Raw genomic sequence first — 18395 nt, 5'->3', positions numbered from 1 at the left:
TGTTCCTTTAGCTTACTTAAATTTGCAGTGATTCTTAAAAGCTGTCTGCTTAACATTTTCCGTTTTAGAACTGAAATTGTGGAGATAGTTTGGAATTAGCCACAATGATTGTTATGATAATAAATAATACTAATTGAACATATTTTCTATTCGCTTAACTCTTATTTCATTTGTCCTCACAAAAAATGCATCAGGGATATGCTACCTCCACTTTACAGATGCAAAATCTGAGTCACATAATTTGTATACAGTTAGAGAGTGGCAGAGCTGGGATTCAACTGTAAATCTGTGGTCATCAAAAATCCATGTGCTACAGATAGCTTATTGTTATATGCCAATTTCAAATTACTTTTCTACCCATCAAACAAGAGACACGGAAAAGAAATTCTCTTAAATATATACAGCTGCTGAGCAGATCAAAGGTGAATAGAATTTTATGGCTTTAAAGGATCCTAGTAATTGGATAGTCCAGTTTTTAGGTTGCAAAATTCAAACATGCATCTAGAACCTAAAAAGGGAAACAGAGGTATGTTTTCAGGTGTATAAACTTTTCTTTTCCTAATAATTTTTCAGGCCAAGAAGTGAGCAGGTCTTTTGGGTAGACTGATGGTTTTCAGAGATGGCCCCACATTAGTATCACCTATGGAGTGTTTATGATTGTTTGTCTCTGGGTCCCATTTCAAACCAGTCAGACCAGATATCTGGAGGTGGGGTTTGGGCATCCACAATTTTAAATCCTCTCCAGATGACCCAAATGTTCATCTAGGCTTGAGAAATACTGCTATGAACGAACACCCACAACCTAGAAGAAGATATGGAGACTGTAGATAACCTCTCCCAAGTCAAGGGGGACAAGTTAGCCAGTGCCATCCTCATGTATGAAATAAGTAGGCATATAGAATGTCTTGGCTCTTAAAGTAGAGAAAGCACTTCACTGGCATATTCAGGAAAATTTCAGGTGAGTTAAAAAAAGATATTAGCATTCAAGGTGAATTTAAAAAAGACTTAACTTGTATCAGTTGAGCAAAAGAATACATTCCATTGACAGGTGACTAAGACACAGACCTCAAACTTGACAACATATCAGAACTATCTGGGGAGATTTTAAAAATACAGATTCCAGCTCCCATCTCAGACCCAGAGAATCCGAAACTGTATATTATTAATACTTTTTAAAATGATTCTTATGCAATTGGTCCAAGAGTTCCAAAGACATATGTGTGTTTGAGAACTGCTGGCTGGCTGAGTTAGGATGGTCTATAAACTGTAGCATGGAGCAGAATAACTTTGGAACTTAGGAAATGTATTAAAATCATGCTTTTTAAATCTTATTTGAAGAGATTCCAATTGCATGAGCAGGGTCAAGGAATCAGTATTGTTCATAAATACCTCTGGTGATTCCAGGTCTGTTGACCAAGGAACCAAGATTTTCAGTAACACTGAAAAGGCAGCTGACACTGGAGATTTTTATTTCATTTCATTTTATTATTTTATTTTATTTTATTTTATTTTATATTTATTTATTTTTGAGGGAGTGTGAATGTGCAAGGTATACAGAGAGAGGGAGAATCTGAAGCAGGCTTCGGGCTCCAAGCTGTCAGCACGGAGCCGGATGCAGGGCTTGAACTCATGAGCTGAGAGACCATAACCTGAGCCAAAGTTGGATACTTAACCGACTGAGCCACTCAGGTGCCCCTAGAGAAGTTTTTTTTTTAAGTTCTTCTTTACAATATTTTCAAAGAAGATCAAATGAAAAAATATATAGTAACTATGAGTTAAGAATAACTGAATTGTTTAGATATGGGCAGTCTGGCTTTCCTCAAATTATGCTCCCTGTTTTATTGTCATTTGGGGATTTGCAATGTGCCTTCCATTGCCTCCCTGAAATTTTTGCATTGATAGAAGTTTTAGATTATTGTAATAAGAATATGGGTGATATAGGAAAATCTATAATATTTTTAAAATAGTGCTCATTATATGGTTGGTTTCCTATAGGCAATTTAGGTCTTAGTGAGTAGTGAGTATATGAATTGCAAAAGATGAGGTAGAGAATGAAGGGGAAGTTAGTTAAAGGAAGAAGTTTAGTTAATTGAGCACTTGCTCTACTCCAAGCACTAGATTAGTTTTTTTCCATATGTTAGTTTAGATAATCAATTTTATACTTTAAATGTCTATTCAGAGAAATAAGAGGGAAATCCATTTGAAACATTACCTCCAGAAAATTATATGGTCATTGGCATTTCATTTGCAATCATGTGCATATATCAGTTTAGATCTTAGATGAGAGAGTAATAGTGCCAGAAGGAACTTTGCAAACAACAAGGTCCAGAGAAGTTAGGTGGCTTTCTCGAAATTATAGTTTGTTGAACCTATAACCCAGCCTAGCATTCTCATTTCTGGTTTAGCAGGCACTCTCTCATTTTTGTTCTGTTACCTGCTCTATATAATGTTTATGAATATGGATGCATTCAATATGAATTACTGAGAGGGAGAACACTTTGGATAGTAGTTGAACTTACCTATTTGCAAAATGCTACAAAATCTTAAGGTGAGAGACATCCAGAAAAAAAAGATCATCTTAATTGACAGATGTCTGCAATACAAAGGAGGGCAGTTAGGGAGGAAAGAAACTGGATTTCTCTCCGTGCATAGTTTGGTAATAAATCCATGCCCTTCACAGTGCTTGCATTTACATTCTCCTCAAATACTAGGTGTCATTCCTATTAGAGACAAATGCATCAACATTTGAATATGATGTTAACATGTTTCCAAACCTTTTAAGTCTTTCTTGACATGTTACTTCTTTTGGGGTGCTAGACTGCAATAAGATTAGAAGGACATGAAACCTTCCTTTGCATCCAAGCAGTAAACTGACGATGAAATAACTATAATATACAACCTCTAACTGGTATCAATAACCTGGAACTGTTATCACACATAAAAAAATTCTGCAGGATCCCCAGTGGAATTTCCTTGTTCACTGAACAAATATTTGTCTCCTCTGTTTTAGGCACGGTGCTTATCATTTAGATTCTGAAGTTTTCATATTTAAAAGTTTGGATGTAATTAATTCATTAAGAAGCTCCTCTAAATGAGATCAGATTTCAAGGGAACTCAAAGATACGGTCAAGCACAAAGTCATAATGTAAGGACCCAAATCTTGTTTTGGTAACATTACCTCATGCAAAGGTTTTTCTCTAGGTGATTACCTTAAAACTCTTGTATCGAGTTTGAAAACAGGCAGGCAAAAAAGATATTAATAGTATAGTTTCCCATTCTTTCCATATTTAACCTCCAATTGGAGGCAAGAATGTAAAGTCTCAGCAGATAATTCCTAAATATTCTGTCACTTCACACTTCAAGTGCTCTAAGCTTTTTAAGTCCTCACAACAGAAAACATTTCTGCACATTCAAGGATTATCAGGACTTATATATAGTAAATGCACAAATTTTAGCTGATACTGGTTTCCCACTAAGATAATTTTTTCCAGTTTCTATTTCACATTATAAAATTTATGGCTGTCATAAAATATGACTGTCATGTCTTTTTTCAGAGTATAATACTGCTGGATATGAAGAATTCTTATTAAGAAGACCTATAATAATGAATATTTATATATTCTTACCAGCAAGGCTGATAATAATTAACACTTAAATATTCAGACCATTGAAAGTAACAGACTTTTGATATTTTGGAGTAAAACTTTTTAAATGGTCTAGTCCCTTTTTATATCCACAGTTTATCCCCGGGCATAATTGTTTTTATAATCAAAAGCAAGCTAGTTTTGTTGAATCATTATCGTTCATCATGAAATATCCTTTAAAAGAATTGCAATCCATAGGATTTATTTAAAAAGTGCCTGAGAACCATATACCATCTTGAGAGTTGCATTTCACTTAAAATGTGGTGAAAGCCCATTTCCTTCTGCGCAAGCTCAACTCTTAAAATATTTAAAACAGAAAGAAGGCTAACAAGTTTGATGTCTTATTTACTGTATACGTTTTCAAAAATCAAAGTGCTTCCACATAGAGTGTACCATTCTACATGCCTTAATTATACCAGTAAGGCATTCATATTTTTAGGAGTTGCAACATACTTCTAATGTTAGGTGAGAATTTGAAGAAAAAGAACATAGAATTAAAAGATACGGCACCCTTACATTCCAAACTTGGCCATGTCATTAGCTCTGTGTGTGTGTGTGTGTGTGTGTGTGTGTGTGTGAGATCATGTTTCTTTAATAAATATTATCTCTGGACCTGGTTAACTCAGAAGCAGAATAAAGGAATTCGTGTGTAAACATTGCTATAATGCCATCTAGCCTTAAAATTTACAGAGAAATGGCCCCAGAACTGATCAGGTAGTTGACTCATTCATTTTGGGACTCCAAATTCAGAATAGTTATACTTCTGGGATTTGTTAATGGGTTTTCAACATGCAGATGTGCCAGTTAGTCACTTGGTGCTATTGCCTTGGCTTGGGTCATATTATCAGCAGGTGATTATAGACAGTCTAAAAAAGAGACCAAATTCATAGTTGACAAGAGAGGCGATGCTATCAGGTTTATCAGTTCTTTGAAATCATGAGCACCCACCACAGCAAAGACGGGTTGTCATGACAATGAATGCTTTTCTGCCTTTGAAGAAAGCAGATGCTTTCTAAACTTGTTAGCCAGCATCTTGTTTAGATCCCTATGCTTTTTACAGGCCTCAAAGGTAACAAAGTAAGTGTAAATATGTGAACTAGACTCTTGTGACATGATGAAGTAAATGTGGGTGGAGATCTGTTCTTAAGTAAGAGGGCATCCGCACATACACACTATTTCTTGATGCAGTGTGGTAAGGAGATATTATGGAGGGAAGCAAATTTGGATCAAATGAGTAAACAAAGTTTGCTGCTCAGAAATACGTCAAATCCTGAAGAAACTGGGGAAATGTGCTATCTCATTTTCATCATATCAGCAGTGACTCAAATCAACTCCATTGAAAGTAGTATGTGCATAAACATAGGCTCAAAGAAAGCTTTCATGTACCTCTGCACTGAATGGTAAGCTCCCATAGGGCAGAGAGAGTACCTTGCTTATCTCTACCTCTGCTTAGGGTGTTGCCTGACAGGAAAGGCCCGTTCAACATGGGTAAAGAAACGGAACTTGAGGATCAAACAGTCCTCCATCTAATGCAAGAATCTTCCTCCGCTCCAATCCTTCTAGTGCTCCAGAGAGCTCCTGCTTACACAAGGGAGTCTGGAGTACTCACTGAACTGAAGTTTGTCTCTATCTGACTTCCCTTTGATGTAGAAGATTGTAGATTTGTGTTCAACTGCTAATGTTAAGATGTAACCGGACCATTGGAATTAGATCCAAATGGATGTCATCAGAACATTCCGATTCTTTTGTTGGATTTTTGGCCTGAATCGAAAAGAGTCATTAAAGATTCTTTTGGGAAATGCTTTCCTTGAAGAATCCTTAACATTCCATCTTTTTTCACCTACTAATATTCTCTGCTTAATATACAGCAGAGAATTTTATACAGGAAAAATGCTGTATAGCAGCTGCAGGCTAAGAGATAAATTTTTCCAAAAACTTAGTATAATGACAAATTTATTTTGATTCTATAAAGCCCTCAGGCCATGGCCATATGTGCTATATATGAACAATTACTAAAATAAAATATAAAACATTCTCTCTGGTTAATGTTTCTAGGCAGAACTGTGACTTCATTGAAACAAACAAAAATTTTCCTGTGACTTTCAATGGTATTCATTGATTCATTCAGAAAACATGCACTGAGGTCTTACTCTATGTTAGCATTGTGTTTTCTATAGATCCCCTCTTTATTATGTTTAACATAGTACATTTAACAACTTAATGACAATTTTATTTAGGTTCTTTTAAATGATAGACAAACCTCTAAAATGTTTTGTCTATGTGTCTGTATGGCAAATAGAAACTTTTAAATATTGGGGCTAGGGAACAAATATGGTAAGTTGATATGTTATCCAAAATTGTACATAAATGTACTGTATGTAAATATGATTTGTACCTACACACATCCTTTTCCTTTGTTATTTGGGGAAATTGTTTGCTTTATTATACTAATGAGTGTTAGGATAGGGAAAAGAACTGTCTTAGATATTCTTAAGTGTTGTCAGGATTATTTCCCAGGTTCTAAAAGTCCCCTCAAATTGGATATGTAGAAATACTTGAGTAATTTAACTTAAGATCATGAGAACAGGTGGCTGCATTTGGAAGTTGGCTTAATAAGAAAAAAATGAAAAGTCTACTAGCTTCCTGAATAAAACAATTCTGCTTCACCCTCTTTCTTATTCACTATATGCATATTTCTTTCTTCACAGAAATGTGGTAAACAGGTAAAAAGTAGATCAAATAGAGATAGTTATACACTTTGTTCACTTTGAAGTCAAAGAGGTTAGAACTCAACTACAAAAGCTTTTCCTTTGTTACATTATGCAAACTTGGAACTAGAGATTATGATATTTAGTGAAGGTATTTCATATTTTAAGATGTGCATCTTCATTTCCCAAATAGATTAAACAGTTGACCAATGTAGAAACAACAATCATATCACAAACTTACATTACAAACAACTACCAAAATGTGAAAAACGTTTACAAATGGTAGCAAAGAATAAATTAATTTTCAGTGCACAATATTAGGTATATACAGGATAATTAAAAACCAAAGGGAGTGATTGCTAATGCTGAGCTCTCAGAAATCTCCATCAAAATATACATGTTACCCGAGAGAGAGTGATAAAAATAAAGTGTGACACAAAAGCAGAATGTTGTCTCTCTTCTTATCCTCAAAACTTGGAGGATAGCTCATCAAAATAATTTCTCCAAGTGTGCAAATGATGGAAAACTTTAATTCCAAAACCATTTCTCTAAATTACCCACAGATTTATATTCCTGATGCCTTTTCACATGATCACAAGCCAGGCATGCATGTGATTCCCAAAATCGTGGAAGATTTACTGTGAAATCCTTCCTCCAGTTAAAGTAACTAAGGTATAACTTATTGTTTTTGTCAACTTCTTTCAGATACTTTGCAAGCTCACTGGGAGAGTTATAATCTTCCACATGAATGAATGAATCTGCTGGAATATAATTCTCATAATTTTCCCTAGACGGCCCCAGAACCACAGGGACAGAGCCAGCCAGAAAAGCATTATAGAGCTTTTCTGTGATGTAATCTTTGTGGATTGAGTTTTCAAAAGACAGATAAAATTTGCAGGTAGATATGGTAGGAATCAAATTTTTATCAGTCACATACTCTCCAAATGCTTGCCCGTATGTATGGATTTCAATGCTTTTGCTCAGCTCATTGTAATACTTGACCCTCGCATGCTCAGGGTTCCAGTTACTTACTACCCAGCACACTAACTTCTCTTTGCTTGGCACTTCAAACACGAAGGGATTTGTGCTCACCGTCAAGAAGCCATAAGGCACTTGGATATCTGAGTCACGGCGATAAGTCAGAGTCAAGTTGAACAGGTGCTCAATGCCACTCTTTTGAGGTGTGTGGGTTGGTGATTCCAAATTCATCCAAATCCATTTCTGGAAGGGTGGCCTAGCCTGCTGAGGTAAGTTAGTCAGATCCCAACTGATGTCTCGGTGATGGATCAGAACCGCATGAGATTTGTTGTAGAGGGAACGGTCTGTGGTAAGATGGCATCCTTGGATGTTGAACATTGTTTGGCAAGATGTAAGGTCAAAGGTCTGCCCAAATGGCCACACCCAAATCAGGATAGTAGTTTCATTAAAATAATCAGTTTTGGTGGAGAAGAAGTTTTTCATTTTCAGCACTGAGCTGGCTGACTCCATTGGACTGAAGATCCAGCTGTTGGTGGGCTTGATGTAAATGAGCAGACATGCCATGAAGCAGCCCAGGATAATGCAGACGATTAAAAATGGGCGGAGAATTCCTTTGGATGCTGATGTCATAATTTTTGCTGTGGAACAGAAGGAGAAAAATAGAGGGGTCGGTAGGGGTTGTGACAAAAAGTTAATCATAATTTGAGATCAACAAGTGGTATCTCTCAAAATACATTTAGTCATAAAATCAATTGGCTTTTTCATTTTCAGTGTTATTAAACCATTGAGAGAATAAGAGCTTTTATTAAGTCAAGAACTGGTTTTAAAAGGTTTCCTCTGAACTCTATAAATAATGAATCAGAATCTGTTATAGAGTACCAGCATATCTTCAAGCTGAGTTACCAATTTTTTCAATGCCATCCTCACCTGTTATATTTTTATTTGCATCCACAAAAGTGGCATCACCAAAGCTATGACAAAAATCCTTCATTCTTTGAAACCACATCAGATGTGTGAACATTCCCTAGTTAATATAATCGCTTATTCACTAGTGTGCTTTTAGAGATTGTTATAAAACTTTGTTGTTCAGATGGAATTCTTGGTATAAGTTATCTTCACTTTCAAGAGTGAGTCAGAATAGTCATCCTGTAAAAACTAGGAACTTTTGGTTTGATATCTACTTTTTTACTTTGTTTTATTTTGTCTTTTAGTTAAGTACACTGACACAAAAATTTGATAAATTAAAACTTCTTGTTTAATTTTTAATTTTTATTTTTTCTTACCATTTTTCCTGTTTACTTTTAGTAATCTGTTCGTACACCCAAGATTTACGAGGTAGCTATAATAAAACGTTCTAATGGCATTAGATAAAACATATTCACTTATGTGGTCCTGAGTGATTAAAATAAGGTTTTTTTTAACATTAAAATGATATTAGTATGATAAAGATAAATGGAGTCTCAAAATATATTTCATGGAAAACAACATTGATCTTGTGAATTATAGCAGATTGAAACAAAAAAGATTTAGTTTTAAAATTTAAAAATTTTAAATTTTAAAAGCTTTAAAAATTTTTTAAAATACTAGAATCTTCAAGGTTTTTCCTCTTTGACAATTCATATTCTTAAGAATATTAACAAAAAGATAAAATATGTGATATGTGTACAAAACTGTCTTTTGATCAAATTCTTACTGATCCTTTGAAACTCACCTAAATGACTTAGCCTTTCAATTTCAGATTCACTAAAATATTTTGAAATCTTGATTAAAACTAGTGTAGAAACATTAGATATGCCCTTGTGCACGCACACGGTACCAGGACAGCTTGGAGCTTCTCCTGGGAAGTGGGAGGGACAGGCTTTGATTCTCACCATGGTTATCACACAGTTTCAGTTATTTAAAGTTTTTATCTGCCTGGCAACAGTATTCTTCCTAAAGAGATTAATATGCAGACCTGGCAGAGGCCGGAAATTAAGCAGAGACCAAATAACTTTGCCAATGGCAATTGGTTATTCATCAGTTCCGAAACAGATGGATGTTGAAGAGTGGACGTCCTGGGATGAAGATGCACCCACAAGTGTAAAGATTGAAGGAAGGAAGGGGAATGTGATGCCACAACAAAATACTGTGAAATGACTGGAACCTGGTTATTTTAAGGACATGACACAAACTATAAGGAAAATTCATAAATAATCATTATTAAGAAGAGAGAACCATTAAGTATTGGCATCCCAAATGGAGCACAGGTTTCTGAATAGATTAGCAGCTACACATAGATGCCTTTAATTCATCAATCTCCTGAATTAGTTGACTTACATACTTGGCAGGAAAATAGCAATGCATGGGAAGAAGAAGCTGCAGTCTGGTAAGCAGAAGTTCTGAAACAGCAGAAGATAGCAGACAGAGAAAAGAAGAAAATGGAAAAGGATGCACAGTGGCTGATGAAGAGAGAACAAAACAAAAATGGTGTGAAGCTTTAAAACAAATGCTCTTCATATATCATAGTGCCAGGAGGAGAAATATGAGCTCCACAACTCAAGCAACATTTCAAGGCATTTAAGAGTCTTTTCAAGAATACAGACACATTATGGGGCCCCTGGGTGGCTCAGTCGGTTAAGCGTCCGGCTTCTGCTCAGGTCATGATCTCACGGTCAGTGGGTTTGAGCCCCAGATCAGGCTCTGTGCTGACAGCTCAGAGCCTGGAACCTGCTTCGGATTCTGTGCCTCCCTCTTCCTCTGTTCCTCCCCTGCTCACACTCTGTCTCTCTCTCTCTCTCAAAAATAAATAAAAACACTTAAAAATTAAAAAAAAGACTACACACACATTGCTTTATTTTAATGCATTCGTCAGACCATCTAGGATACCAGGATTCTCTCAAAGTACCTTGAGTTCTCAGTGCTTGAGACTCAAAGGAATGAAAAAGACCCATGAGGCAATAGTTTTTTCAACATGCTCCAAGTGTAAGGCAATTGTTTCTGTAGAGAAATTATTACAAATGGAATACAGCAGTACCTCTTCTAGCTAAAGTTTCTAGCTAAATAAATGGGTGTGCAGGTGCCTGGGTGGCTCAGTCAATTAGGCGTTTAACTTCAGCTTAGGTCATGATCTTGCAGTTCATGAGTTTGAGCCCTGCTTTGGGCTCTGTGCTGACAGTTCAGAGCCTGGAGCCTGCTTCAGATTCTGTCTCTGTCTCTGTCTCTGTCTCTCTCAAAAATAAATAAACATTAAAAAATTTAAATAAATGGGTGTTGTTTTATGGTAGCAACGAAGACTGCTCTCTGTAATGCTTTTTTTCCACTGTGAGTAATGTTAAAGAAAATAATTTTAAGTATTCTTTTGTTTCCATGATTATCTGACCTAAATAATAAAAACTGGAGGGCTTTAATTTCTAAATTTTTGTTGTCAGAACTTGCTATTGGCATACATTTCTTCTAATTTGAACTGGAATTGTTTGTTTAATATGACATTAAGGGATTTGATTACTTTGGTTTTTAAGAAAATTAAATGCAATAATTTTATTTATCATAAATATTTTATGCATCACTTTTTTTTGGATGGTGTTGTAGTGCTGAACATAATTGTAATTTATATTGCATGTATAAATTGAAAATCAGCAAAATGACAAATTTGTTTTGCATTATTATAACTTGTGAGTTTTTTTCCCTAGTTTTTAACGCTTATTTATTTTTGAGAGAGAGTGCAAGTGGTGTAGGAGCAGAGAGAGAGGGAAACGCAGAACCTGAAGCAGGCGCCAGGCTCTGGGCTGTCAGCACAGAGCTGATGTGGGGCTCGAACTCATGGCTCGAAATCACTTAGGAACTCATGACTTAAGCCAAAGTCAGATGCTTAATCAATGATCCACCTAGGTGCCCCTAACTTGTGAGTTTTAAAATCTAGTACTGGGTGATGGGCATTGAAGAGGGCACTTGTTGGGATGAACACTTGGTGTCTATGTATGCCAATTTCACAATATATTATACATTATATTCTTATTACATTATATTTATCACATTAATAAATAAACAAATAAATAAATAAACAAAACCTAGTATTAGCAGTTTTTGAATTTTGTTATAAACTTTAAGATGTTATAGTGTTTAAAATACCTTAGTTTTTCTCACACAAAAGTCATTAATTTACAAATGCAGAAAGCCTTCAGTTCCAATATTTCAAGGCTTTTAGATGATTTCTGTATCAGTTTTATATATCTGACATAATGCAGTTTACTATCTTGTTAGCTAAGATAATATAATTGATTCATTAAATTTTCAACTGAGATGAGAATAATATTATTTTTCAGTGATGACTGGCTCCAAAATCGTTTCAAGGAGAAAGATACATACTGTGTTCATAGGAAAGAAATGAATTTGATAGTTTAAAATCCCATGATTTTTTTTTCTCCACATTTAAAATACATCTACACTGACTTTCTATATTGTTATGATTTTTTTTAAATAGTTTATTGTCAGATTGGTTTCCATATAACACCCCGTGCTCTTCCCCACAAGTGCCCTCCTCCATGACCATCATATTGTTAGAATTTTAAAAATATTTCTACTTTCATAAAAGTTGTTTCCAAAATTAACAATCTTTGGGTTTTTAAAAATGTTACAGACACTCTAAACTATAGCTGATATGCCTGAATTAAAATATTTCATAGTAAAATCACAGACTGTACAGTGAGATCACCCTAAGTCCCTATCCTAAGTTCCCAGACTAAATGTATTGTAAAGTCAGTTGAAATTTAACTTTGGTAAAAAGCTGTTTTTTACAGTCTCGAGCCACTTTGTCTGTCATCACGTTTACTAGAGTTCTTCCAGTATACTCCCAATTAAATAGAATAGACTCAAATATTTAGTAATAAATTCATCTCTTCACTTATTCATATTTACTTACATTTAGTCATGGGAATGCTACATGATGTCTCTAAATTTGGGGTTCATTAAGGGTAACCTCTCCTTTAGTACAATACATTTTACTGCTTGTCCCTAGTCGTTGACAAGTATTGACGTCTGCTTCGGTTATTATGCCTTTTGTGGGTGTGGGATTTTTTTGCTGGTGGTTTTTTTATTTTTGTTTAATTAGAACTAAAAACTGGTTAGAAACTATAGTTTGTTTGATTAGCCATTTTTCTTATAGAAAGAATAAATATCAATTCTGTGGGAAAAAAAGAAAAATTAGATGTTTCTTTCCAGAAAAAAGAGAGAAATTTCTCCTTATTTAATTACCTAAATTTATGTGAACATTTAAAAAATCACATTTTTTTGTTATACGGCTTTTTTTTTAAAGCATAAGACATTTGCTATGTAGTAAAGCTTTATTTTGTGCACCCAAAGATTCTGGATATTGTATTCTGGAGCACTCCTAGAACAGACTGAAACTTACCCTCAACATTAGCTTTAGTCCTGTCTAGTCAATAACAAAAGGAAAATTAAAAAAGTGTCTACTAACTCTGTCCAGAAACTCTTCTTAAATGTTTATTTATTTATTTTTATTACTTTTGTCATTTAAAAATTTGTTGCTGTAGGTATATTTCTTATGAATAGCATAAACTTGGGTTTTGCTTTTTGTTTGGTTTCATTTTTGAGATATAATTAACACATAACATTATATTATTCTCAGGTGTACAGTATAATAATATATAGTTGACCCTTAAACCACATGGGTTTGAACTGCACAAGTTCATTTATATGCAGATTTTGTACAGTAATGTAAGTGTATTTTTCTCTTCCTTGTGATTTTCTTAATAATATTTTTTCCCTCTAACTTACTTTATTGTAAAAATTATCATACAGTATACGATACATATGACATACAAAATATGTGTTAATAAACTGTTTATGTTATTGGTAAGGGTTACAGTCAACCATAGGCTATTAGTAGTTAAGCTTTTGGGAGGTCAAAAATTATATGTGGATTTTCAATACCCCTAACTCCTGCATTGTTCAAGGTCAACCATATAATGAAATGAACTCCACATATATTCCACATATATATACCTTTTTTCTTGTATTGAGAACTTTTAATTTCTACTTACTCTCTTAGCAACTTTCAAATATATGATAGAGTATTATTTATTCTAGTTACCATGTTATACCTTACATCCCCAGGAAGTTTGTATCCTTTTTTAAAATTATTATTTAAACTCAAGTTAGTTAGCATACAGTGTGGTCATGGCTTCAGGAGTAGAACCCAGTGATTCATCTCTTACATATGACACCCGGTAATCATCCCAACAAGTGCTCTCCTCAATACTCATCACTCATTTAACCCATTCCCCTACCAACATCCCTTCCAGCAGCCCTCAGTTTGTTCTCTGTATTTAAAAGTCTCCTATGGTTTGCCTCCCTCTGTATTATCTTATTTTTCCTTCCTTTCCCTGGTGTTCATATATTGTTTCTCAAACTCCACATATGAATGAAATCATACAACATCTGTCTTTCTCTGACTGACTTATAAGTGTTTATTTTGAGGGAAAGAGCATGAATAGGGGAGGGGCAGAGAGAAGGCACAAGAGAGAATCCCAAGTAGGCTCCAAGCTCAGCACAAAGCTCAATGCAGGGCTCAGTTTCAGGACTGTGAGAACATGACCTGCACCTAAATCAAGAGTTAGATGCTAAATGGAATGAGCTACCCGGGTGCCCCCAGAAACTATTAATTAACGCTTGAGCTAAAGAGAAATCATAAAGGAATATCACATGTCAAAATTTGTGGGATGTACTTAAAACAGTACTTTAAAGGAAATTCCCAGGTTGGCACATTTTTGGGAAATAAATAAATTGGTCAACTGAATAAGGTGGAAAAAGAAAAATGGTCCAAAGCTAAATAAATAAGAAGTAAAAAATTATGATAAAGATTGAAATTGAAATCAAGAGCAGAAATTTGAGATGATTAATAACATCACATGTAACTATGTGAGGTGATGAATGTTAAGTAAACTTATTGTAGTAATCATTTTGCAATATCTATATATATCAAATTATCATGTTGTATACCTTAATCTCATACAACGTTATATGCCAATTATAACTCAATAACTGGAAAAAATACTAAGATAAGCCTCAAGCAAGAATAATCAAGAAAATAATAAATTCAATTTATTTTATTTTTTTAGGAAATTCAATTTAAATATCAAAAAGAAAAAATTATTCTTGATTTAACATAAAAATAAGAAGTGACTATGTTGAGTAATTTTATGCTTATGAATTTGAAAAACTGATTAAATGAATGGTTATATATCTACACAAATAGAAAAATGAGAAAAATGCCAATTTTAATAAGAAATTCTTATTAAACAAATAGCAGTTAGAAAAGTGGAATTGATAAATGGTAACTGAAAAGAAACAGTAGGTCTAGATGATTTGTAGGAGTGATATCAACAGTTCAATGAGTAGAGAATACTACTATCATTTAACAAAGATTCTAGAAAACAGGAAAATACCTAAAGAAACTTAACTCATTATAGAAAGCCAATTATTACCTTATTACCAAAAGAAAATATAAAAACTTAAAAAAGCATTTCATTTATGAACACAGATATAAAAATACAACATTTTGTAATAAAGAGTATTAAAATATATTATGTCACAATTCAGGAATAGGTTTTTGTAGGTTCATGTACATTTGATCCCATTTTATAAATTTAAATATTTAGAGAATCTTTGAATTCTTTCTAGATCCAGGAATCTAGACTGGGAAAACTTACTGGAAGAAGGATCTCCTTTTTAATGGAGTAATACTAATATCCATGATAAGACTCAGCAATTAAGGTTTTTTTCTCCTATGGCACCAATATTTAACGATGTTTAGAAAGTTCTCATTGAAAGTTTCCTTAAATCCTTTTTTATTGAAATGCATTGGCAAAAACTGCATAAATGATGTCAATTCATTATGATCAGGTTACAACTTTAATGGTCTCCGTTAATAAATGCTCACTCTTAGCTAGGCCTTGTGCCAAACACTTTGCACACATCATTTCCTTTAATCTTCATAGAACCTCTAGCAAGAAGGTCTTTTGTCACTTCTTCACAGATGAGAAAACTGAGGGCCAGAGATATGAATAACTAGCTTAACCACTGGGTTCTGCTCTTTCTTGCCTTCCATCATCTTCTTTGAATAATACAAACATCAAAGGAGATGCATTTAGCACTTCATTGTTTTGATTTCTCTGACCTTTATCTTTTACTCTATAATTGAGGAGTACTTATCCATGCATTAAATTTAGAGCAATTTCCCGTAGCAAGAAACCTGACACATACACACAGTTTTACTCACTGTAATCCCATTTTATCGATAAAGAAACTGAGGCCTCTAATGATTAATAAACTTGCTCAGGGTCATATGTGGGAGAGCACACTGTCAAACAAACCCAGGCCATCTGGTTCCTGTTGGGGTCATGATCACTACATTTTATGTTCACTGATTCTGCAGGTTGCAGCCAGAGAATCTAATTATCTTGACTATACCAGAATGTAAACTCTATGAAGGGCTTTGTTTCTTCATTCACTGCTGTGTTCTCAACAACAGAATACAGTAGGGGCTTAATAAGTGCTATATATGTTATATGAACGAATCGGTAGATTGCTGAGTCCTTATCATGTGCAAGGTAAAATTCTTGGTAACTAGATAAAAATGAACCACGTGTGACTGACGAAATATATATGTAGTAGCTTTCTTTGTGCATTTAACAAGTAAATCTTTAAAGAATAACTACCATTATAGTTACATACAGGTACTTCTACCATTAAGTGAGCAAAATCTCCCAGTTTTGCTTCTCTTCATTACATGTCCAAGTTGGCATTTATCTAGTATCTTTAATTCTATGACTCTTTTGACCAAATGAGAAAAAAACTTGGTCACTAGGCAGAAACAGTGTTCCTTTCACTGTGTGCCTTTCAGTGTTCTGCTTCCTGGATGTTTTGTATTGAGGTTCTTCTTGTTAACTCTCTGTACACCTCTCCTCTCAGCAATCTGCTGCTGTTGGGTCAATTACTGAACAGTAGGGGCAGTTATTTAGTGACCCGGGCTTTGTACAGAAACTGTCAGAAAAGTTTGCCTCTTGGAGCCAAATTGACGTCTCCCTGACAGGAACCTTTTCACCTACTCCTCATAACTAAAATTCATCTGGATTACCCAACACGTCTTGAACCACTAATCAATACAATCTATTTTTAAAGCACCCATAGCGGTGTTACTTTTGCTCTCACCTGAGATAGCATTGAATTTGTAGCATTAAGCAAATTCTAAAAATAAATTGTGTAATTAAAGCTTTTGCATTATTTTTAATAGTCTCCAGTACCACAGAAGAATATAATTTAAAGGCATTGTAATTAAAAATTAACACAATCCTTGACAAAAGTACAACTTTATGGGACTTGGTGTGCACACGATTCTGTTTTCCATCATGAAACTACCTTTATTCACACTGTAGGAATGCTCCACTGAGTGATAAAGAATGGAAAAGAGCTTGGAATAGGAAAGTTCAAGTTTGATTCTCAAATCATAAATATACTTCAAGATACTGGGAGAGAAATGTGAAACCAAAGAGAACAGGAGTATTCTTTAAGAAATAGTAATTCTTTTTTTTTTTGTCTGTGTGTGTTTTGAATCCTTATTTTAAATGGAAAGAAACAAGGGTATATTTAAAATAGGATTCAATACCTGCCTAAAATAAGTAAAAGACAGAACAGTACAATTGGGTTTGTCATTTATCACTGGGATTTATTCCTAGATCGCAGCCACCCCCTAATTCTTCAACCCACCTCTCTGGCTCACACTAGCAGGCATGTGGGGTTGGAAGAGATTTTCCCTCACGCCCTTAGGAGCTCTTGAGTCAATACGTTTGACAATCACTGTGTGGTGTTCTGATTCCCTATTTTTTGTGTGGTGCACAATTAAATGATTCCTGACACAGTAAAAATGTGTAAAGGAACAGAACTTTGGATCCACTTAAGGATCTTCAGATCAAGCCAGACCAGCCCCAAAGGTAAGAAATGAATCACTGACAAATTAAGTGTATAAGTTAGAAATAGTTAAAGAAAAAAAAATTGACTGTCACTCATTGTGACTTCTTCCCTGTTAAATAAAATAAAATTTGTAAAGTGCTTCTGATAATGTCTGGACCAGAGAAAGCACTGTGTAAGTGTTTGCTATTATATTATTACTCTCTGTTATAGTCAAGAATCAGAGCTCTTAGCATAGCTGAAATTCCTTTGGAATCATAGATCCCTTCTTATTTCTATGTAAATTATTACCACTTCTTTTATTTTCTCTTTTTTAAGTTTATTTATTTATTATGAAAGAGAGGGCGAGAAAGAATCCCAAGCAGGCTCCTGCTGTTAGGTGTGGGGCTCACTCTTACAAATTGTGAGATCATGATCTGAGCTGAAATCAGGAGTCTGATGCCCAATTTACTGAGCTACCCAGGTGCTCCAAATTATTACCATTTCTAACCACACACACACACACACACACACACACACACACACACACAGAATCTCCTCTAAGTTCAAAATATAACTCATAATTAATAATGTCTGGATAAATATATCACATAAAAATTTCAATGAATAAACCAGGGCCTTCACTGGTTCATGGAATCACCCTTTTTACAAAAGGTTACTCTTTAAGTATATTATAATTAAAGGATCCTATAGCAGATATATAAGAATAAAAATGAAAATAATTACTGCTCTTTTAAAATTTTTTCGTGAGACCCTCTTAGCATGATTTGAGAAGCTGTGTATAGCCAGAGTTATTTTCCTGTTTACATATTTTTCTCTGCCTGGATCGCCTCACTTCTTCTGATAAAATGGCCCTATTTCCTATTGGGATATTACCTCTCCTCTCCCCCGTGTGCAATCTTTGGGACTACAGGGGTGATATTTCCCCCTATCCTAGCCAATGTGAAGGAGAGGATCTAGATCATCCAAATTCTCTCTCTGGGACTTTGAAACTTGAGAGGAAGGGTCAGGAGGGGAGTATGTTGGGGCTGATTAATCACAGTGGGGTTCCCTTACAAAACAATTATGTAAAGTCTACTACTTGCCTTCAAGTTGCTGCTTG

The 18395-nt window shown here is 34.6% G+C and overlaps 1 protein-coding gene and 1 pseudogene across 1 annotated transcript in view; one reads left to right on the top strand and one right to left on the bottom strand.

Moving 5' to 3' along the window:
• Nucleotides 1–6880: 6880 nt before the first annotated feature.
• The window catches only part of FUT9 (fucosyltransferase 9), an 89143-nt gene continuing 77628 nt past the window's right edge, over nucleotides 6881–18395 (bottom strand). The window contains exon 2 of the mRNA XM_029945262.1: nucleotides 6881–7968. Coding sequence (XP_029801122.1) covers nucleotides 6881–7968 — 1088 coding nt within the window. The remainder of the gene's footprint in view (nucleotides 7969–18395) is intronic.
• On the top strand, nucleotides 9197–9871 carry LOC115296781 (annotated as a pseudogene).

The sequence above is a fragment of the Suricata suricatta genome, chromosome 7, assembly GCF_006229205.1.
Source record: "Suricata suricatta isolate VVHF042 chromosome 7, meerkat_22Aug2017_6uvM2_HiC, whole genome shotgun sequence".
NCBI lineage: Eukaryota > Metazoa > Chordata > Mammalia > Carnivora > Herpestidae > Suricata > Suricata suricatta.
Note: the sequence above shows the minus strand (reverse complement) of the source record. Positions and strands in the feature narration are given on the sequence as shown.